Source organism: Bactrocera neohumeralis, chromosome 6 (assembly GCF_024586455.1).
Source record: "Bactrocera neohumeralis isolate Rockhampton chromosome 6, APGP_CSIRO_Bneo_wtdbg2-racon-allhic-juicebox.fasta_v2, whole genome shotgun sequence".
Classification (NCBI taxonomy): Eukaryota; Metazoa; Arthropoda; class Insecta; order Diptera; family Tephritidae; genus Bactrocera; species Bactrocera neohumeralis.
This window is the reverse complement of record NC_065923.1, coordinates 45894764-45919591: the sequence shown is the minus strand read 5'-3', so window position 1 is coordinate 45919591 and position 24828 is coordinate 45894764. Positions and strand designations below refer to the sequence as shown.

At 33.2% G+C, this 24828-nt stretch overlaps 1 protein-coding gene across 1 annotated transcript in view; it reads right to left on the bottom strand.

Annotated features, from left to right (window-relative positions):
• LOC126761158 (GTPase-activating protein) overlaps nt 1-24183 on the bottom strand; it is a 36097-nt gene extending 11914 nt beyond the window's left edge. The window contains exons 1-2 of the mRNA XM_050477114.1: nt 24007-24183; nt 21956-22313 (exon numbers count right to left, since the gene is read on the bottom strand). Of these exons, the coding sequence (XP_050333071.1) occupies nt 21956-22085 (130 nt within the window). The 5' untranslated portion in view covers nt 22086-22313; nt 24007-24183. The remainder of the gene's footprint in view (nt 1-21955; nt 22314-24006) is intronic.
• Between the last annotated feature and the right edge of the window lie 645 nt (nt 24184-24828).

Sequence of the window (24828 nt, the reverse complement as noted above, 5' to 3'; positions counted from 1 at the left end):
TTTCAAGTTCCCAGCGCTTTTCATTTAAAAACATTTGCATTTTCCAGAAACAGAAAGTTTGGCAAACGCTGCCAACAAAACTCATTGATAAGAATAAGCAGTATACATGAATGAAGTGAACTTCACCCATCGAACGGAGATACGTACAGACATTTGTAGGTGTTGCGTTAACAGAGGCAATTACTTTATTTTGACGTGACATTCCACTCGCGCAACGCACACTCAGCGCTAAGAGTGTGAGGAGAATTGAACGCCCATGTCGCCCGCCATTCAAGAAAATTGCCAGAATATCAACAAGAGCTATTACGAAAACAGTCAATAAGCGCTAACGTAACAGTATACACATGCATATGTATATTTGTGTATATAAACACAAATATGCGGGCATTCGTTCATTCGTTTGTGGGACGAGCGAATACTTATGATATCGAATCGCCTAAAGCACCGTAAAGCCGGGCAGTAGATAAGAAAAACAAAAACTGCAACAACCACGTCTAGGATAGTGAATGAAAAAATAGCAACTAAGCGGAAATGAAGTGCAAATAGCAAATCAACAAATGAATGAACTGCAAATACAAGGGAAACGAGCAAAATAAAATAGAAAAGATATGCTAAGTATGTGCTTAGTGTGAGCGCAAGAGTAATCTTATCATTTAGACTGCGATTAGTGAATGCCACCAAAGGAATGTTGTATGCATACGTTGATAGGAACTTATGAATATATATGTATGTACATTTGTATATAAATATATTAGTAGATTGATGTACTATACATACATATATTGTATATGTAAATATACATATATTTGAAAGCAAAGCAGAATTGTTGTCACAGCTGTTTTCACAACGCACACTCAGTTTAGGGAGTGTAAAAAAGAAAGATAAGTAGCTGCCGCAAGCAATTCACTGACTTCAATAAATTTGTAGTGTTTTATAATATTTAGCAAAACATTGTATCAAATATCTTATCCTTTAATCAGTTTATTTTATGAACGTGTTTCCGGGTGGAAGTCCCGCCTTCAAGCCACTTTGCTAACAATATTTTTAATCAGCACAAATTCAAATATACTAAATGAGATAAGTATTTTCGCCTTATCAAATGTGTCCATAAAATAAAATGAAAATTATCCATCAATATTTTTTAATATTAATGCCCTGAACATTAATAATAATATTATTGCCATTAATGTTTCTTCTTCTTTATGGGCGCAGATACCGCTTATAGACTTGATAGACGGCAGCGTTAATCCAGATTAACTGCGCACTTAATCAGATGCAAATTTGCGAGTTTGAAACTCTTGTAAACAGCTGATTGATTGTCATTTTTATAATACTTTGGATAGAAGATAAATATTGCGGTTGTTAGCCGACCAATTTTTTAAAAATCTAAAACAGAACTAGTTAACCTGCCGTCTGTCAATGTTTTAGCCGAAGATATCCTATAAATTATACAAACTATAAGCGTGATGAGCTAAATCGTCTGTATACATACATATGTATGCGCGAACAAGTCCCACAGTTTTTAAGATATATGTACATAGATCTGAAATTTTGCACATGTCTTTTACTTTCCAATTTCATTCGTCGCACCTGTGAAGGGTATTATAGCTTGAGTATAGTCGAAGTTTTTTCTTATAAAATACTGAATGACATCAATGCCGCAAATGAATTGCAACTCAATATTATACACGACAATTTAATTTAAAATATTTGTGAATGAAAATTTTCACGACCGCTAATAATCATAAAAACTTTTATATATCTAATGCAGACAAATATAAATTGCTGTACTAACGTAATTATACACATAGCCATACCAACATACAATTTAAGTAAATGATATACAATGACGATTTTATTACAAAATGACTAAGCGAAATTGTGTTATCAAAGAGGAAATCGTGCAAATTAAAAACTTCAGAAAAGAGCGGAAAATATAAAAATAAGCAGAAAAGAATGGAATTATTGATTGATTGAAAGGATGTTGAAACGACAATTCATTTTATCACGTTTTATACTATTTTTAAACAATTTGTATTATAAAATAAAATAAATTCCACGAAAATCTCCTTCATAGTGTCAGTATAATGAGATTAATAGTCAAAAGAAAAGGACTAAATAAACCGAGTAAAAATTAATTTGTAAACACATAATTTATTGCTTATCTTTCATTACCGGTCGGTTTGTAAAAAACGGATACACGCTCAATAAAAATTCCGACAAAGGAGTACACACACCTAGTTAAAGGCACATATGGCGTACGATAAATGAATAAAATTTTAAGCTTACGATTGCCGCATTTCTAGCGAAGTTCGCTACACGAATGCTGAATCAATAATTTTGTTTTTGCAAATTTGCATTTTTCATTTAAATTTTCATTATCATTGGGTACACATCACATATGTTCATGTACATATTATGTATTTATGTGCGATATGTTGCTGTATACGTTGTGTATAAAAAAAATAAAAAAAAGCAGCGAAACAAAAGTAAATATTGGTTATACGGAAAATAAAATAGAAATATGAATAATAGTTATATTTACTTATGAAGCGCACAGACGGTAGCGAATCCCGGTAGCGCACGGTACATACATATGTATGTAGAAATGTAAATAATGTGCGTGTAAAATCTTCATATAATTTAGTTGGTGGCAGGCACCACAAGTGTGTGCGCGTTAAATAAATAGTTTCATAGCGAACCGCCTCAGTATTCATTATACACGTAAAAGTTTGATAATAGCTACTTGTATTCATTGCTTTCATAAATTATACGCAACATGATTCATATATAAAATAAAAATTTTAATGAAGTAGTTTAACAATTTATAGTTTAAGAATCGGAGACTAATGTTCAACAAAAACGTGCGCGATCGATCAGGATTTAACACAATTTTGTTCGACAACGACAACGACAACGACCACGCCACTTTACTTTTAATCGATTTTGTTCGAGAGCATTTTATTTAGGTTAGATTAACTAAACTAGCTACAAGCCTGCTCAATATTATCTATATGAGAAAGTAAAACAGAGAACTATAATATCGAAATGTAGAAATTTGGAACTGCTTGGAAATTTCTATTGATAGTATTGAAATAAAATTCTTATTGGATTGTTTAGATGCTCATAATGATTATGATTCATTTACTAATAAATATTTATTTTACCAAATGCTATATATGTATGTATGTATATAAAAGAAAGTTATTGTTTTTGTTACAGTTTCTTAATTTTTTATATAACTATAAGAACGGCTAAACCGATTAAATTGTCGCTGAAAATATTCTCTCGGGGAAGTATAATTGGGTATTCTGAACTAGGGTAAGGAATCACGGAAAGGAGTCGGTGAAGGTGTTGATGGGTCCACTGTGAATGGCGGTTTACGTGTCAAAATTTAATGCTCCTAACAACTTCATAAATGGCAGAAATTATATTTCAAATCATAAAGCATTTTTCTTTGAAATTTGAATATTTCATTTCTTCAAAAAAAAAAATAATAAAATAAAATAAAAACAATAAAAACCATATAGGTGCTGCATACTTGTGGCTATATAAAATATAGTTTCTTTGTAATTGCTAATTTGAGTTTTGTTGCGGCTCTAATAACAATCGCGGTCGTTAGGAGGTAGACTGTCGATTATAGCTTAGCCAGTCTTTGCCCTTACTGCAGTTTCTTCAATTTTTTATAGTTCTACCTACTATAATAAGGGTTCATAGCATTAAAAAAAATAGACAATTGGTTGTTTAGTTCGAACACATGCCATATTCCATTACCCGAATACAATTCGTGCAGTATTCTGGTGTGGATCAACAGCTCTGGTGGTTGAGATTCGTTATAAATTAAACAGTTGGTAAACCTGTTATTTTATATTTATTGTTATGATGAAAAAAGGCTTTTTCACTAGGGGATGAGTTATCGGTTAGGTTAATCTGGTCGGTCAATGAGCCACGCATAGACCAGTTTTGGTCTTTTGCGATACCAGATGGAGTTCAGTTACTAGGTTCATGAGGAGTAGTCATCCTTTGTGACCTCACTGCAGTTTCTGTAACTAACTTTTTATTTGCAATTTATGAAGCTGAAACTTAATAATTTATATTTGCATTAAATACTTGTAAAAAGTATGAATTGTATTTAACGTTTAATTTTGCTTTTCTTGATGATGAAATGTAAATATTGCAAATTTACAAACCTTAAACTCTATTCGTATGAGCAATAGAATATAATAAGTTACACATTATGAAATGACGCTCAGTGGTGCCGCAATTCGCGCGCGAGTTTATGTAACACGAGTGCTTTTATGACTTTCGTAAAAAATTCTATTCACAATTCACTTTGCATTTCGCAATGACAGCTTGTCGCCAAATATGGTGTCTCAGCAAAAAATACAAAAAAGTAAAATGAAATCACAACAACAGCAATATATGGTAGTAGTTAGAAGCAATACAAGCAGCAGCTTACAGCAGTGGCAATAACGGCAGAAATAGTTTTGATTAATGCGAAAAGGAAACTATTACCTTACCAGCTGCTCAAATGACACTTTCGCATTTGCTATTTTTTCTTTTCCACCCAGTGCGTCCGCCTGTTACATGGCATCGTAAATATAATATACATTGAAATGTTTGTTATATATAACTGTTTATTTTTTGCCTTTTTCAATAGCATTCCAAACATGTGAGTGGTATGTGTCTCCTTCAAATAATTTTTTTTTATCCAGCAAAAACAACAAATCGCCAAGTTAATCAAGTCGCTTCATTTGGACGCCTCTGAAGGTTATACGAGTAACACAAACGAAATTGTACGAATATTTGTTTTTTTTTTACGGTTTATAAACTTCTTTGTATTAAATAAGTAGCGAGCACCAAGTGACTCGACGAATAATTTGCTTATAATTGCTATGCAACCAAGTTGGGCAGTTTTTGACACACAATACTTTTTTAATGGAGCTCTTTTAGCTAGTAATTTTATTTTCGAGCCTTAAGTGATTAATTTTGATAGTAGAATTAAAATGGCATTAAATGAGTTAAGTGAATAAAACATTCTAGTACAAAGTCAGTTGCAATGCAAGGTTAAAAATATTATATATAGCTCATTATATTCTAATATAGGTCACTGTGTCGTGGAGAGAGATATGAAACAAAGGTCTACTACAAAATATGGATACTTATATTTGGAATCAATTAAGTTAAGAAAGTTAATAAAGTATCTCAATAGACTGATATGACACAGCGCACCCGGTTTTATGCCATCAGTATCAAGCCGAGTTGGATGGTACCTGTGGTAGTTTGCAGCCTCGTGATAATTTTTTCAGTAAACTCGAAGGTATTGCAGATTTTTATCAGCTTAAAAAGAAATTTATCTTGATTTTGATTGGTCGGTTTGAATGACAGCTATATGCTATAGTAATCCAATCTTAAAAATATGTTCGGAGATTTGAGTATTGCATTAGACTGTGCGAAAAATTCGTGAAGATATCTTAAAAAGTTTTTCATACAATTAATTGATTTTGATGGGTTAGTGCAAAATAAAGAGAAAAAGACATGGAAAAAATTTCACATCAATAACTCAAAAACTGAGGGACTAAGTTCACGTTTATACAGACAGACATGTCTGAATCGACTCAACTCGCCACGCCGATCATGTTTATATATACTTTATAGGGTCTTTCTGGGTGTTAAAAACTTTGTGGAAAATATACCTTGTTCAGGGTATAATTAAGGTGCAAGTCGAACATTCATAAACGTTTTTTCACTAAGCAAGGTGTCTCGAAACAGTTTCAAAGCTGCCAAAGGTGACTTTGAAATGCAATGTGTAAATATTATGGTGAATAATTTTTAATACACCTGGATCATTCTTTACCAAACAAGAATTAATATTGCCTGTCAGATGCAAACTACCATTTCAAAGGGTAATAGTGTAGCTTTGAATTTGCAGCATAGATAATATACTACTTACTATGGTTAGAATGCTGCTAGGAAACTATAATTGATGAGTGAAAGATGGGAAATAAATCAACTGAGTAAACTGCAGCTGCAATAAACCAAAGAAACATCGGACTTAGAAAATCAAAGCGAAGAAAACAGTTGTATGCGTACTATAAAGCGATCGATGCGGGCTAGATGTATAACAGAACGTGTTACTATCACTATTTACTATATGATATGTACTACATATGCGCATGTACTAGTATATTAATATTTGTATGTATAGTATTCATGTGTTCGTACCTCTGATATATTTGAAAGGAAAACGTAAGCCAATTCGTAACCAGTTCAAAAATAGCTAATAATAATAATTTTCAATTGGACATCGAGCGATCCCAAATACAAGATGTAGTATATAAAAATTATTAATAAGAAGAAATGAAAAAAATCAAGAGCGATTTAGTAAAATACAATTTGAATTATGAAGGAATGCATAAAAAAGGTATTAGTGTCATACATTATACCCTCTGCTACTGTATTATCTAAAAATAATGTCAAACGGTACACAGATTGTCACCTTCTTGGACATTAATGCGTATAATTCGTTGGTTCTTTGTGAAGAAAGAGACACAATTTTCCAGCAGGGTATGGATGCAAGCAATCTCTACGATTGTATGTGTGAATTATTGTGTGCGGATGTACTAGGTACAGGTTTAATATACTCGTACAAGTCGTCTGAAACGATGTGTTGTAATAGGCGTGGGCCAGCACACTTGTACAAAGTGCAGTTAAAACGAGTATATACATACATATGTATCCAAAGCAGCTTCATTAGCTGCATCATCATCAACGGCAGTCGCAACGGCAACGGCAGCACCAACAGAAACAGCAACAGCAACGTCAACGCCATGCCCGTTTTATGACTTTAGCGTAAAGTGTATTGTACCGATGCAGCCGCAGCAATAAGACCGGAAATTGAACTTGGTTCATACACGTACACACGCACACACAAATGCACACATAACACATATGTATGTATGTATGTATGGATCTGTAGAAGCAAAATGAAAAAGAAGCAACACTACAATAGCAATAATGCTGGTGTATCAACCGGTGCAGTTAGTAAAGTAGAATGTATGGATGGTTTACCTGCAGGCAGGCAGGAAAAGAAGCCGGACCAACAACCAACCAATACCACTAAATACATACGTTTATATTTATACATAAAAAAACACATGTGCTAGCACACATGCTAAGAGATGATGAAGATCATGAAGCACAGTGCTTATTCTCATTCAACGGCAGCGTAACGATTGACCTGCAACGCAGCCGACCGATGGCAATGTGTGATGTGTACAGTTTGATTTGTAGCAAAGCGAGAAAAAAAACTGTTTATAACCAATTTTTCTTTGGACCAACGACCAGTAAGTTGCTTGTTCGCAAAGAATGAGCCATAATTTAAAACAGCAGACTTATTTCATCAAATGTCCAAGGCATGATTAAGATAGAATAAATAATGGTAGAAGGCAATTAGACATACAGACATATGTTTCATGCAAATAAGTCATCGATTTTCCAGCAGTCAAGGTACCTTTACATAACTATGATGAGTAATGGTATTGGAAATTATTATAAAATTATGGTTCTGCGGTTTACCACTGATTCTGAATTACACTAAATTATATTAAGCGATGAGCAAAATTTATCCTTAATAAGTCCAACAATGAATGAACTTTTCATACCCTGAACGGGGTATATTAAGTTTGTTATGAAGTTTGTAACACCCAGACGGAAACGTTGGAGACCCTATAAAATATATCTGTAAATTATGGGCTTATTTAGTTGAGTCGAATTCAATCACCAAAGAAATGTTTAATGATCACTATAGCATATAGCTGCCATACGAACTGAACATTCCCATCGTTCTTGCCTCTGTATTTGCGAAGGCTATTATAGCTTGGGTGCAGCAAGATGTTCAAGTGGCACCCAATTTCTTTTGTAAAAATTCGGTAATATTATTACCTTAATTAAATTATATTTGAGGGTCACTTAAATAAAATTTCTAATGGTTTCTGACTTTTTTGTTTTTTCTCATCATCATTAAAAAATGTTTAATCAAAACACTAAACATAGCGGAGCAGTAGGATAGAAAAGCTACGATATTCAAAAATATAGAAATATTGTGTGCGACTGATCTATTGGTCATATAGTATATTGAGAGACAGGAATGAGAAAATAGAGAAAAAAAAACATTACTTTGATATATTAAAATTGATTTATATGAAATATTTATAAATAACTTGTTCAAAATTAGTTCCTTGAAAAGCTTTTTAATTAAAACATTAATAAAAGGGAGCGCTCTTTTTGTACAACCAATTATTTTGCATTTCTTTACGAAATAAAAATAAACAAACAATCTTATTGTAAACTAGGCGTAAATAAATGAATTCCTTTCAATTACGCTATTGTGAACTTCGACAAGCTATCACATATGGCTTTGTTTTGATTTTGTGACATTAAAAAAAAATTTGTAAACTTATAAAGCTAATTATGCGACTGTTTTAGTTTAAACGCGTGTTTTTATTTTTAATTATTAATCGTACATATGTACATATATATAATATTTTAAATAAATTATGCAGATATGTATATTCGGAAGTATTGATATATTTGAAGGAATAATGTATTTAAAAGAACTTAAATGGTCCCACATTGGGTAGCAAGTTTATTCATTCTGAAATCGATTTCGATGGTGGCCTTGCTCTTGGAAGAATCATGTAACTTCAATCAAAATACATGCACTTTCTCGTTGCTTCCTTTTAAACCTTTTCTTTTATCAGGACCTTCGAACTTTCTACTGACCAAAAACATCAATTGTGTTTTGTTATAGGCTTTAGTTCATATAAAAAGTTTTTACAATCAAGTAAATAGTTAATAAATTTTATTGATAGTTGTTCACAACTACCAATTTTATGAACAAATTTCATGGATTCGCGTGAAAAAAAATGCATTAATGATTAGGGAAAATTTTCGAATATGGGAGTTTTTTCCCATGTGACGTTCACGACAAGAAAAATTCAAATTTGAGAATTTTTCCATGGCGAATGGTGTTCACGCGAATTTTAAGATAAGTCTGAATATAAAAGCTAATAAAAAAAGAAACTTATAATCGATTTATACTCGTATTAGATTATTCGTTAATGCTTTTAAGATGTGTGGGAAGCCTTTTTTGGCGAGCAATTACTATAAAATATAAGTTATTTTAACTTATGACGTATAACTACTTAGGAATTCAGCGATAGAATATTAAAGATTTTGTCTGAGAAAGTATGCGAGTATGTTCTAAGTAGCAATAATAGTAATTATCATATTTTGCACATATTAATACAAGAAATTCCCTAAGTAATTTATTAATACCAGCTCTCAAGCAACCCTTTACATACTGATGCCTACATATGGATGTATGGACGCATGGCTCTTGGCTGAAGATCTTCATTTTCATGACTGTATCTAATTGTATACATACATACATATGTAAGTATGTGTGGATGAGTTTGATTTCCAGGAACAGGGGATGCTGATGATGCAGCACTTCTTTTTTGCGTCACCATGGTGGGCTGCCCAACTCAACTGCGTACGTAAAAGAAAACTATCAGCTTGCAAAAATGAACTGAATAATAGAACTTCAGCGACCGACAAAGCTGTAAAGTGAAGATTCAGCGGAAGAAGGAGGAGTAAAAGAACACGTTCGCGTAAAACGATTCAATGTGTGCATGCGCATACGGCAACCGAAGCCGAAGCACCAGGATGTAGCTTTGGTCACATGAAAATAATACAACAATAACATCAATAGAAAACGAACAGCAGCTACACCAATGACAGCTTCAGCAGCAAGAAGATATTGCGCAACACCGGCAAATTTCCATCTGCCTTTGCAATTCAAAAGTTATGCGTGTTTCCGTTTTAGTTTGCTGTTACCCAGGGCGAGCATTCAACCTATGTATGTATATATGTATGTAAATATATTTATATACACATAATATAAAAGTAGATATGTATAAAAATTCATTTTGATCTTCCGTTGATTTTTCGAGCAGTCGTAACTGACTTCTTAAGCTTAGTTTACTTTTAAGTTTTGATATTTTTTTGATGTTTCATAAATTAAATCAATAATAACGGTAAGCAGTTTACATAAAATAGATTTTCTTTTGTTTTATTTTTCTCAGAGGCAATAAGGATTTAAATCAAGATTTCAATTTTATTAAAAAAAAAAAAACAGTTTTGCATTAGTAGAAAGTCTGTGTCTGAAGAAATTTCACATTATTATATGCTATTAACCTCTAGCATATGGAGCAACGTGGTGATATTTGCGTGCTCACAAATCATGAAATGTCAAATTTTCTTTTGCTTTCTTAATTTTTCTTTAGACAAGCTAATTTTCAGACAAAACAAAAGCCATCAACTATACAAACATTATCTACGAAATTTGCTGCATTACTAAGATTAAGTTTTGAAATTCAAGAGAAAGTGATAAAATATTTGCAAACAGCAAAAACAAAAGACCACTGTGCGTAAATTAACTTAGAGCCAACAGATAGACAGTTGGTGTAAACAATGAAAAATACCAGATAAACATTGCCGGAGGCCTATTTTACGCAAGCGATAAAAAATATAACTACACAGGCACATAAAACACTTCATGTATGACCAGAAAAGTTTATAATATCGTCAAATGCTAAAAAACATATGTATCTATAGTATCTTTTTAGACAGAGCTTGTTGAGTTATTGTGGATTACAGATATCGTATTTTAATCAGCTAGTACATTTGAATACCTTAAAAAATGTTTAACTAAAATACGAATTTCAAATAAGAAAAAAGTTTAAAATTTCAAATTTAAGTATGCTTTCTGAAAACTTGAAATTTATTCAACTTTTTTCGAAGATATGATTGCAAAGGTTATCGAAATGGTATGAACCGATCATTTTGATATTTCTTTACACTTTTCTTAAATAAAGTTCTCTGGTAATTAATGAAGAAAAAGATTTTCGGCAAAAGCTTCTATTTTTCAAGAGACTTTGAAATGAGAATTTGTCGGAAAAACCGATTTTTTTGGAAGGGATTTTGAAAATCAATATTTTCTTGCTTTGATTATGCTAAGTTAGAGAATGTTTACATTCTTAAAGGAATTTTAAAGAATTCTATTTGACTTATAACATCGTCCTACTCTACCCTATAACATCACCACTTTTATAAACTAAAACTGCGCAAATTTCATAAAAAAATAGTTTCGTTTATAGTATAAGTTTTCCGTACTTTCTAAACAACCCATAAACGCTGTGAGCTTACTTGTTATCAACAGAGCATATTATAGTTGTTAGTGTGTTTAATCTAGTTAGATACATTTATGAGCGGTAAGCACGTAAATGTCAAAGGATCACTTACTTCTATATACATACATACATATGTACATATATAGTTATGAAATATACACACCCTGGCGGCGCAGCAACAACTAATGGGGGCCAAATTGAAAGTGGTCTCAATTACAGTGGAGCCGAGGTAGAGGTAGCACACACCGCACTAGTTTATTCTAGCTTTACTAAGCTATGGGTATATGTACATATGTATGTATGTATAGTGTGTAGATATTACATATGTACATACCTATGTGTGGACTATATTTTATGTGTTCGCTGCTTGTGTGCGTATTAAAAGTCAATTCTAATTTTAAGGTCAGCTACAGAGCTGCAGCGAATAATGCGTGCAAGCTCTAAACTGGGGCTGAGTTGAACCCCATGGGGTCAGGCGTGAAATAGAATAGTGCCGCCAAGCCGCAGCAATAAGCAGGCATCAGAACACGGCTTACGATTATGATACTCATGTGGCACCGAGTATGCTTACAAACAAATATATATGTATGTATGTATAAATATATCGCATTCGCATTTATTGTATTTTTTTAAACACATACTATATGTACAGCTGTGTTCATGGTAATAGTAGTGCCGGTGGGTTCTCTAATATTTGGATGTTAAGTCGTTTCATAAGGATTTGAACCCATGCCTCCTTGACCTCTAGCCAAAGTTGTATTCTATTTGATGGATTTGCTGTTAACATTTTCCCAAAAATTTTGGATTAAATTCAGGTTCAGTGCCTGCGCTAGCCAGGACATTACGTCTATCCATTCTCTCTTTGCAAACCACTCCTTAGCTAGTTTCATCGCTCAAGACATCCTTCAACAGGTTTACATACCCTATTCGGTTCATTATGCTATATATCAAATATGTAGGGCCAAAACCATGGTACAAAAAGCCAGTCCATACCGTGATGCTCAGACCACCATGTTTAAAAGTTTTGGTAGCGTATTTTTGGACCCTGTTCCACCCAAAAGAAGCAATTTTGCTTTCATTGGTCCACCTCACATTCCGTCGTTTTGTGGATGACCAATTGAAATATTCTTTTGCGAACTTTATTCTTCCAGCCACAAAAGAATTACTTTCGGGGAACTTCTTATCTTCAAATTTTTCTCAAATAGCCTCCTACGATTTGTAACAGTAAGCGAAAATTTTCCATTTTTTTTAAATAATTTTTGAAAATCGTCAGCAATTGATTTTAAATATCGTATAATATGGCTGTGCTATATTATGGATTTTTGTCCATTTTAACTCATGATCCTCTGTTTTATCATTGTATTTTACAACACTGCATATCATTGTGGAGCTGTATTCCACTATAATTTTGATTCGCTGTATGTTTATTATCAATTTATTGTTTCCTTAGCTTTATTACCAATTATCGCTTGCCAATAAAACAACTTCTTCCTCTGCCCACTAAAAATGAAAGAGCGTTGGGATTACAAAAAAATTTCATTAGAGAATTCGTAAATCAATTAAATAAAAATCTAATCATTTTTTCATTTATCGACCCTTATCGACAATCACTACTATTTTAATGAACAGCTTGTTTTTTCAAAAAATATAAAAATTCGTCATAGAAAAGGCAGTGGAAGCAAATGTAACGGAAATTTTTGTTTTTGTAATTTGAAAAGTTCATTCTGCCAAAAAATATGTTAGAAAGGATATTTAAATATAAGAAGGCGTTGTACTACTATTTTTATGAACACAACTGTATATGTACAATATATACCTACATACATACATATACACACATACATATGTACGCAAGTAGTTACGAATGCGTAATTGTAGTGCTGATGAGTGCAATTATGACGCTGTCGATAATGATGATGAGCAACTGCGTGTTTAAGCCAACATACTATCAGGCAACAGTCGACATTACGAGCAAATGATTCGTGTAAAATTCTAGGTTTTCTGCATTGTATTTCTTTATTTTATGTAACTTTTTTTGTTAATATTGTAACTTCAGCAAGGAATAGTAGAAAACTCAAAGTCAGAGTCAATGTTCGTGCACGACGACTGAAGTGTAGACAAGCCGACTCGCCAACTTAGCTTGACTTGTCTCCAGCTTAGTTTATTTCTATGAAGACGAGCTTGCGTTTTCTCTTGTTTTACTTGTATCTTTTAGTCGACGGTCTTGTTTGTTGTTGTTAATATGCTTGTACTTTTTGTGATAAGTTGTATAACAACATCTTAGTTTTTGTAGCTACTTTACACAATTCAAGTAATTTTCTACACTTCTTCCAGCAATTGAAGTTATACCTTGTTTTTCTTTGAGTTGTGTCGTTCTAATGGTTTGAGAGAAGCTTTTTTTTTCAAAACAATTCTACGCTTGCGTTAATTACATATGTACGTGTATAACAAAATATTGTTTAGACACATTGTTGCTGCGCGTGTGTGTTGCGTGTAGAGTTCTTTGTTTTATTTTACTAATGTGAATTTGTTAGACGTCGTCATCGCTGGAAAAAACAACAGCTGAAGAGTATTATGTTCATGCAAGTTGCGGTGGCGTCGTGGAGCAATTAAGACGACGCACTGGCTGACTGGCCAAACGCCTGGAGTTCACCAATATTAGTGTATCTAGTCGCTGATGGAGAAAGATGTAATTAAAAGCACAACAACACAAATACGAGGATCCAAACACAAAGAGAAATACATCTACATATGTATGTACTTATATATAACAACATTGCAAAATGGTATGGCACACTATTTAGCTAATAAGTGTAGGTTCAGTTCAAATGAAAATATACAAACCATGGTGCGGAAAAAATAACTTATGGTATACAGAAAGATACAAAACGATATGCACGACGAAAACACCGGCCCTTCTTAGAAATCTGTAGTGCAAGTTTTGGTTGGATACAATTGTTAAGTAGAACGAAAAAAATATGTAAACAAATATATTAAAAAAAACACATACATATGTATGTATAAACTTCATTTGCGCAACTTCGTTTTAAATAAAATAAAACGACCACTTTCGGCTGTTAAGGGGTCTGGGTATCGAAAATAATTTCAGCAATTAGGACTTTTAAGGCTTTCATAAAAGTTGACGAAAGTTGTCGGGCCAATGTATATACATACATTTCAATAAATTGATGACCGTTCTATAAGCAGAGTAAGACTACATAGTAAAGAGACCCAGCATTCATTATTGGTTTGGTGTGGTTTGTGGGCCGGTGGAATCATCTGTCCATATTTCTTCAAAAATTATGCCGGTAAGAACGCAATCGTCAATGGCGACCATTATCGCGCCACGATAACCGTCTTCTTGATGCCTGGAATTGAAGCTCCTGATTTAGGTCACATTTTCTTTCAACGAGGCGGCGCCACTTCCTACGCATCGTATCAATCAATGAATTTATTGAAAGAACACTTCAGCGAGCAGATAATTTCACGTTTTGGGCCGGTCGATTTGACAATAAGATCGTACGATATCACACCGTTGGACTTTTTTCTGTCGGGGTACGTAAAGTTTAAGTCTAGGTGGACAGTCCCGCTTCGATTAAGGCCTTGGATCAAAACGAGAAAACATCACGCGTGCCATTCGGCAGTTACCGGTCGAAATACTCGAACGAGTCATCGAAAATTGGACTCAAAGGAGAGACCATCTGAGACGTAGCCGCGGTCAACATTTGGATGAGATAATATTAAAAAAAATAAATGCCAAAGAATGTTCTTTCGAATGATAATAAACATTTCCCATTAAATTTGAAGTTTATGTGTTATTTCTTTAAAAAATTAAGGAACCTCGAAATGAATCACCCTATAGAACTGAACCTACTGTTTGAGTAAGACATTAACATTTTGAAATGTAATATTGCATAACCAGATTGACCTTAATCAATTGGTCGTTTTCCCGATAAGATGAACCGAGCCGTAAAAGTTCATAAATACATTGAAAGAAATATCAGATAATTGGTAAAGTTTATTTTTATCGTCAGTTTTTTGTGCAACCAACCTCTAAAATTACAATAACAAAACTACAGCAGTAACAACATCCAAAATTCTTCGCTTCAAACAGTAAGTAGCCAACAATAAAATTAAATATATGCCGATTGCCATTACCAATTTGGTGTGCTACAATAAAAACAACCAAGCTAGTGCTGATGACAAGTTTGAAGCAACGATTCAACTGGTCAGACAAAACCACAATGAAATTATAAAGGACAGTGGCCGCAATTAAAATAGTTGCTTCTGGTGGCTGCTGCTTGTTTTGAGCTTTTAATTAATTACCTTTTAGAGTAAATTGAGCTTTTACCACTTTACGCTTGCTTCTGTGCATGCTAAGGCTAGCAATAAGTAAAAACATTTACAGTATATATATTTGATGTGGTTTTTGTTTTTTTTTTTTCTTAAACATTTGATGTAATTTTTTATCGTTACTGTTTAAAGTTACGCTAAATGCGTACTGCAGACAAAACAAAAAAAAGTACAATCTTAGAAAAGCATAGAAAAACACTGAAAACATTGAAATTATGATCATAGCAGCAACAATGACAAGCGTCAACAAGTCATTTCATATCAAACTCTAATAGTTGGGTGGTTTGACGCACGCACTTGCGTCTGCATGTGTTGAAATCTTGCTTGGGTATTATGACGCGCTAGATAACAAGCCGCAAACTTACAACTGCAAACAACTGTGTTGCCCACAATTAGTGTTGTTGCCAACAAAGACACCTCAACCGCGGCTGTGTGGTCTGCTCTCCTGTGGTCGATTTGATATGAACGCGACTAAGCTGGTACACCGTTGACGGTTAAGCCCTTTTTTGCGGTCATATGAGACACATAACCATGACTTGTAAGTTTAAGAGCACTTGAAGGAACGTGAATGCGATTTAAATTCGTCATATTTTAATACTTGACAACAGCAACGTGACAATAAATAAAATAAAAAATCACGTAATGCCTATAATTTTATTTGTTAAATCTACAAGGCAGATTCCGGCGTGATATGCGTGGTTTTTGTTTTTTTTTTTCTAAACATTTGACCAAATGCGTACTGCAGACAAAACAAAAAAAAGTACAATCTTAGAAAAGCATAGAAAAACACTGAAAACATTGAAATTATGATCCAGTAAATGAACGCGACTAAGCTGGTACACCGTTGACGGTTAAGCCCTTTTTTGCGGTCATATGAGACACATAACCATGACTTGTAAGTTTAAGAGCACTTGAAGGCGTGAATGCGTTGAAATCGAGCAGGAGATGCGTCGGTTGGGGACGCAATAAATTCGTCATACAATACTTGACAACAGCAACGTGACAATAAATAAAATAAAAAAATAAATAAGTTCAAATCTACTTTGTAGTCGCTCCATTGCGCTACTGACCAAATTTGCCTCCTGCTCCGTCAGCATTGAATGTTTACAAATGTGTGTTGCCTGTGTACACTATTGGCTTGATGTCCACAATTGGCTGCCCGCATGACTAATCGTGTCAACATTATTGTATTGAACGGCATTATTTTTTTTTTCTTCAATATCTTTGCGCAAGTTTGTAAAAATCAAAGTGACTCATATGATTTCAGCCAGGGTATTTTGACGTTTTTAAATTAATCAAGTTTTCCTATTATCCTAAGATTTATTTTAATGTATTACATGTAAGTATGCATGTATGTATGTATGTCGTAGAGGCAACGAGTTAAAATTAGTTACTATTGCGATAAGACGTCTACATTTTGGTTGTAGGACGTACAAGATTAAACACGATAGCAAAATGAAAAAGAGCCAGAGCACTAAAAAATAATACAATATAACACTTTAAACGCCGGGAAACGTGCTGGCGGGCGGAATACGATAGGATAAGAATATTTATGTATGTACATACATATATAAAATGTATGTAGGTAATAAATATAAATATTTGCGTTGCAAATTACCTTTGAAATAAATATTTATTGGCATAAGATAGCATACATTTTTGACTGCTAAATGGAAAATTACAATTATAATATCGCAATAATTACAGAAATTTTCGCTAAATTTTGTCAAAATAAATTTTTTACTATTAAAAATTTTAAATAATAAAATTTCCGCCAAATAACACAGATGGATTTTTTTTTAACTTGAGTGATTTGTTCAAATTTTGAAGCAAATCTTAGGGATGACCTAATTGGAAGTACAGTCCATTTTATTTCTACAGAAGCTCTAATTTCTCTATATCAATAAGTTTTTGGAAAGACTCACTAAAATGTTTGCCGATATTCTAACCTCATTCCATTAGCATGAAATAATATGCATATGTTCATATGAATGTATGTATATTTTCAAATACCGCATGATTATTTCGCCACATAATTTATGGTTGATTCTGCATAATCACATTACTTTTACTTTTGCATATGGTATACTTTCGATTTTTTTTATTCTAAAATATGGAAATTTTTGGTTTTGCTCAGGAATGTTTTTGTTTTTAATTCCAAAGAACCAAACAGTAATGTATTAAATATTTGTTTGAATCATGCTTTTTCATACGAAAATTGTGATAAAAATGTTATTAAAAATTCCCCTATGTATGAATTTCCAAGAGATTTAATTTAATAAAGAATAATTCTGGGTAGATCGCTTCAGTGCTCTTTGTTGTAGTTAAATATTAAAATAAATTTATTTAATTTTAGCAGTTTTTGCCAACCTATTTATCGTTATGACTTCAAAGCATAATAAAAGTACAGAAAATTGTAGTTCAGTCTTGCATATGTACATACATACACATGAATATATTTTATTCTGCACTGGGGACCAAGAAATGTGTACAGATAAGAAAACAGGTAATGCTGCCAGCCAATAAGACGGCAACTAGGGCGATGAGACAGGAAGCTCAACAAAAAAAAAAAAAAACAACATGGAACATATGTAGGATACATATTTATGAATTTACACAGGCAAATGTATGTATATACAGCGATGGCAAAAAGCTTGACGGAGCGTGCAAAAACCTAAGCTATAGCTTGTCGGCATTAAAAGTCTAAAGACGATATACATAGTTGCATATATGGCACACTACATACATACATACATGTGTACATAAGTACACGTTGAATTTCTTAGTCGTTTTTTATGCCTGGCTACTTATTTGCTACGTTTTGATGCGTTTGTTGTGGTTCTGTCATACGTGAAAAATTCATATGATGAGAAACGGAAATCAAAAGTTGAAAGTAACAAAGTGCGACTTTGCATAAAATTATGGGGTTGAATAACAAAGAAAAGAAATTCATTTGTGTATACATATGTTGGTATTTAATACACGCATATAGACTTATAAAAAGCTTATTGTTACAAATATGATAGACGAACTGGCAGCTAAGCGAACTTATAGTTTATCAAGGCAAGCGCTATTACCAACCGTGTGTAGAAATAAGTAATAATCTTATTTGCGAAGATGGGTGTGGTGCGGTTAGTAAAGCAGGCGCGTTTGCCATTTATGTATACGAACTGTTATTATGTTGAATGTGAATGAGTTATACCGAGTGACAAATAAAGCTTATGGTGAGAGCAATATATAGTATAATTAAAGATATTATATATATGTACATATTTTTAAATGGTATAATTTTGCTTTAAAAATTTTCCTAAAATGTATAGTTTTGGACAGAGAAATAGCATACTTTGAGTAAGAATAAAACGACGCTTATTATTAATATAAACACAAAACAAAATTTCATTCTTTCATTAGCATAGCATACATTGAGGAATAAGAAACTTATGTACAAAAAAATGAAAATATTTTTTCAATAGTTCTTTTTAAAACAATTATTAAGTTTCTAAATGCATATTTTGGTCTTATGTTTGTAGAAATAGCATAGTAAGTCGCTTCTGCGGAATTTAAGAAAATTTAAGAGAAATGCTTTAAGTGTTATTGCTTTTAAACACTCCCAACTTTAAAATTTTGTAGTTTCATCGCTCCAACGTACTATTTTTTAAATTTTGACGTCCTTTTCTAAATATTCTTTAACAAAGTTCAGCCGTGCTCATATTTTTCTTTTAATTTATTACAATTTCACAGTTTTTTTGTGTAATAGAACATAAATAAAAACACGATACAAAATCTATATTCAATACGACAAAACAATGGCGACTCAAAGACAAAAAAATTATTTTTAATAAAATGAAAGAAAAACTTAGTATTTTGTGGCCATTACTATTATTGAAATCGGCGCGACATTGATGCTGTAAGGTTATCCACTTAGGTTTGGGGTATATTCCCTCGTTGGAAAAACTGATCAGCATTTGTCACATTACTTCGATAAATTTTTTTTTTACAATTTCCCATTTATTTTCCATGGGGTTAAGGTGTGGGGATTGTGGGGGTCGCTCCATTACATCCACTTTATTTCGTTGTCCTGATGGATGACCTACTTAAGGGGCATTTCCCTTAACATATGACATCACTTCTTACAAATGAACAGTTTTCCACGCAATTCGACCAAACATCCAAAAACTAATTCAAAGCAAAAATTGGAATTGAACGGGAAAAAAGCGAGGACTTCGCTGTTAAACTCCTACTTATCCAGAATAGACTTCCGACATATCTAACATACATATGTAGTATGTCCTGCGTGCAGCGAGTCTCCGCATGACACTGGCCACCTCTTTGCATGCCCCACCAAACCCTCATCACACACTCGTTTCGTTTTGGTCCGACCTCGTCGAAAATGCACGTTTCTTGGGCCTCCCGGTAGATGACGTCGACGACAAACTAGATAATCCTTATCATTCTAATACCATGTTCAGACCGAAAATTTTAAAGATTAGATTACATTTAAGCATTTTATAACCCAACAGTGTTCTCACTGCCGTTAGAAAGATCAAAAAATAGCTGTTATTGTCATTCAAGAATTCACATCGCTTAATATTTATCAAAAGAAAAGATTGTCATATAGTATTTTCAAATAAAAGCCGTCTTTTTTTTAAATATTTTCCACATAATAGAAATAATGGATGCATTTTTCATTTGTTAAGTCGATTTTCAGATGAAATTAGATTCTTTGCTTTAAAAAAAATTTGTTTGTTTACATTTTTTTCCCTTTGTAGTGTCTAAATCAGCTGTGATAATGTAACAGATTTAAAGTGCTGACAAGTAGATTGCGCAAAATCAGAGTCACACAGAGAGATTTATTGTGGATCAGTTTCAAATCATTTCAATGAAGTGATTTGGAACTGTCATTTTTGTATGGCGAAATCTTGATAAATTTTTAAGATTAGTGGGATAATCCATTCAACAGCCGAAATCGTGTGATTAAGTGTCGGTCTGAACATGGTATAACGGGGATTAGATATCCGTTAAAACAAATGTTTTGTCCGATACTGTTTATAAAATTTTAGAAAAAACTTTAATTACGGTTGCAACGAAGCTAGGTATAAAATATTATTTACAAGAACTTACATAATTCAGTTTGTAGCATATAGCAATGCTATAATGATCCGATCTGAACAATTTCTGGACTGAAAACAGCTAACACTAACTAATTCGTCTGTACTCATTTCTTTTTAATCAACGAAACTTATATATGGAATTAAAGTTAACATTGCACTAATTAATACAAAAGTCTGTTGTAGCATAAACTAAATATTATTAATCTGGTCAACTAAAGTTCCACATTTATAACATTTTAACCACGAATAAAGAATTTATATTCCAAATCAAAGCCAAACAGATCTCCAAAATATGAATTGGGCTTTCTTTCAATTACAGATTAAACAAATACCTGTAAAATATGTCGAAAAGGCCTACTCTTAATCGCGTTCAATTCACCTACCTACTTGCCGGATCAGCGCTGTGCGTTCACTTTACCATAACATTCCGTCCATTCATGAAACCCACATATAAAATGATAACACACCAACCACACAAGTGTTCACAAACACATACTCAACTTCAGGCAGTAGCCCTGCGCAATTTCAGCGCATGAACAGAAAATTCATTCATAAAGGGACGTAGAGGGAAATATAAAAGCACCAAGCAAACAGATATAGCACTTCTGTGTCGGCAGCTGGTAAAAAGCAGCTGCATTTGTATAGGCATTCATTGTTGTTCCAGTTTCAACGCGTTTTCAATCAACACCATACCAAATGTCACAAAAACAGCGTGTGTGTGGGCATGTGTGAAGGAAATCAACAAATGGGAATTCAACGCAAGAGAAAAAGAAATAAATATATATGTGATATACCGACACAGTTTATATCTTATTCATTTATAGCTATGATGTTATTCAAATCTTGAATATTTTGTCAGTATTTTACACTCAAACTTCACCGCCAAATTCGGTATATATACATGTTACCATTGTTTATGAGGTAAAACACACTTACAATACACTTTTTAATTAATTTAGTTGCAGAAAATATGAAAATAATTTATAAAATCCAGCATGAGATTGCATTTTACACAATAATCATTGTTTTAAGCTAGAAAGTGAACGACAAAACGCACAAACCCACACATACACGAATAACGCGCATCATTAGCGAACAGCAACAACATTCCAATGCACACACGAAATCCCACCAAAAACCCCATGTAAATGCTAATATTTTACAAGGGTGAGAACAACCGAAATCGAATCGCACTTTTTCTTATAATTAAATAGTAATTTGCACTAATTTACATACCAATTTTCACTTTTAATTGCTCTTCAATTCGTACTTCGCGTGTATTATCGGCCATGTTGGATCCATAACTAATGCTTGTATGTTCCATACTGTGGTCGTCTCTTTCCTCGTATTTCTTTTTCAGATGCATTTCGTTAATTCTCCAGTTCCGTACAATATCGTGTTCGTTACACGAGGGAAATTTCACTACACTTTAGTGCGTCAGTGTTGCCGTTGTCTTTTATTTATTTAATGCATTAATAACACGAGCGGATAGCACAATTTGTTGAAATAAGCGATATAATTTGATTTAAAACATTTGAATTAAAATAACTGCTCGTTGCTTTCTTGGTCCACATTACTTGCGGACACTTTTTATCTGAAATTTAACAAATCACATAGGTTAGCATAATAAAAAAAAATTGTTTAAAAGCCATTATAATTTATAACAACGCAAAATTTTCATAAAATTTTTTTAACACAATCTTCGTAGCAATAGTTCCACATTTTACTACAACACAGTTTTTTTTTTAATATCAGCACCGGTTTAACAATTCCGATGTGGGATGTTTTTATGAAACACAACTTTTAATTGCATAAAAATTGTATATCACAAATAGTTTTAAATAAACATATATTTTAATTTTTTCACTTTAGTTTTAGTTCATAATTATTTCGTAACGTTTTTGGAAACTGTTCAAAACAAATCCATTCATTGGAAAATTATTTTATTTTTAATAATATTTTTTTATTTTTAATATTTTTATGGGAATTTTTCTCAAATTATTTTAGCATAAATTTCCTGCCCGCCAATCGTCTGCACCTCACTGTGCACAAGAATCCAATTAGTATGAAACAGTTTGGAAATGAAATCAATCTATGGACAGGTGAGAAATTAACGCCTGCCTCAAAGACGAAAAGTTGGAATTGAAGAGGAAATCCTTTTTACCGATTACAGCAAAGTGCAGAAAGACTTTCTGTGACACTTAAAGTTAACAGAGCTCTGTAGAATTTTCTGTTAAACGCCTGCAAATGTTTTCAGAAATCTCTTCATATATTTTTTGTTGTCCAACCAGAAACCGCACTTTGGCAAGAGTGAGAGGGCGCATTAACGAGTTCGTCATGCTTGTTTGCATAGATACTACACGAGCACATTGGTAATCGGGGTGCGTCACAGAGGAAATGGGAAATTTGAGTTCATTCATAAAAATCTGCTTTGGTTTTGCTCAGGTTTTTGGGATGATATTTCATGTACATACAAATACATGTATGTATGTATCTGCTTATGCATATTGCGTGCACAAGCAAGCGTGTACATACATATGTCGGTATATAAATAAATACGTGTTGTACATGTGAACGTGGGTATTTGCTGCTGGTATTTTCGGCACTTCGGAAATTGTGCGTAGTCGTTGCCGTCGCTCCAGCTATCTATGGTGTTTTGTTGTAGCCGTTGTCATTAGCTGTGCATATATGTAAGTACATATACATGCATACATATGTACATACGTATTATGTACTCATTATGTATATGTATATATTTGCATTTTGCCAAAGAAGTCAAATTTGTGAATGAACTGACTTAAAGCCGTAATGGTGTGCAATGTCATTGATCGGTATTTTGGGCAGAAAATTAGCGGGTTTGGAAAGTACATTTGCCATAAAATTGCGTAGGTCATAAGGCTCAATCGCAAATAGTTTTGATTATTCTTATCTCAATACATATGTATGTACGCATATAAAATTATATTTTTTCTTTTTTCGGCATCTTTTTTTTATTTGCACTTGATTGGCGAGTCACGGTTTAATTAGTTTCTATCACTTTGTATACATTTATTTCGGACAATTTGGAAATACTTAAACGAGTATTGCTCCAATTGATTTGTTTATTCATTAGCGTATATATCGGTGTAATATATTTTATGTATTCAATAACTAAATTCGTATCTTTTTTAGCGAATTATTAAACTTTTCATTCGAAGAAATTCGATTTTGTCAATAAAAAAATATCACTTCCGGTGTCTGCAGTGTGGTCTACTTTTCACATAGAACCAGAAAATACACATACGTACAAGCAAAACGACGAAATCGGAGTCGGCGGGGAACTTTGCTGCTGCACAAGTTTCATTCAACCGCAAAACGTACACCCGCAGTAAAAAAGCAGCTAATACAAGTGTGCACAAGAATTACGAGCTGCGACACTACCGGATGAACAACCAATGCGATGGACGATTTCTTTGCTACTATTTTTCGTTTACGACCACTGTAAAGCGAGTTGAAGTTGATTGCCGAACAACAATAACAGCTTTGTTGTTGTCTGCAAGCAAGCAGAGTTGACTGTGTTGCTCTGTACAGGGTTGCAGTATTACCTTGGAATTGAAATTACTTGTAATGCAACCCTGCTTTTCTATAACACAGTGTATGTACTATGAAACAAACAAGAGCTCTCTGTTTTTACACTCTCCTCTGTGTTTTTTCGTAACATGTTACATAGAGTATCGATCGGAATCGTAGACTATTCTAATACGAATTTCGAGTAGGTCGACTAAAATCAGGTGCTTTTCCGGACACAAGAACTATTTGCATTAGTGGGACTAGCATACGTTCAATATTGAATGTACATTTGATTGCAAAAAAAATGTTCAAGTTGGATCTCACACGATTTGTTAATCGTTCAAAAAAGGCTCTTGTCGATTAGTTGTTGAAAATTTGATAGCGGTGCTTCGAAACAAGTCCATGAAATTGTGACAGTTGATTAATCGTGATTTAGCTTGTATGAGCTCGAAAGTAAACAGAAGTCGACTGTATGGGTGTTCCAAGATGAGCCCAATCCACCAAAAGTTGTTTACATTGTTTCTGGAAAACCTGGACATGTCGCTACCATACCACTGGAA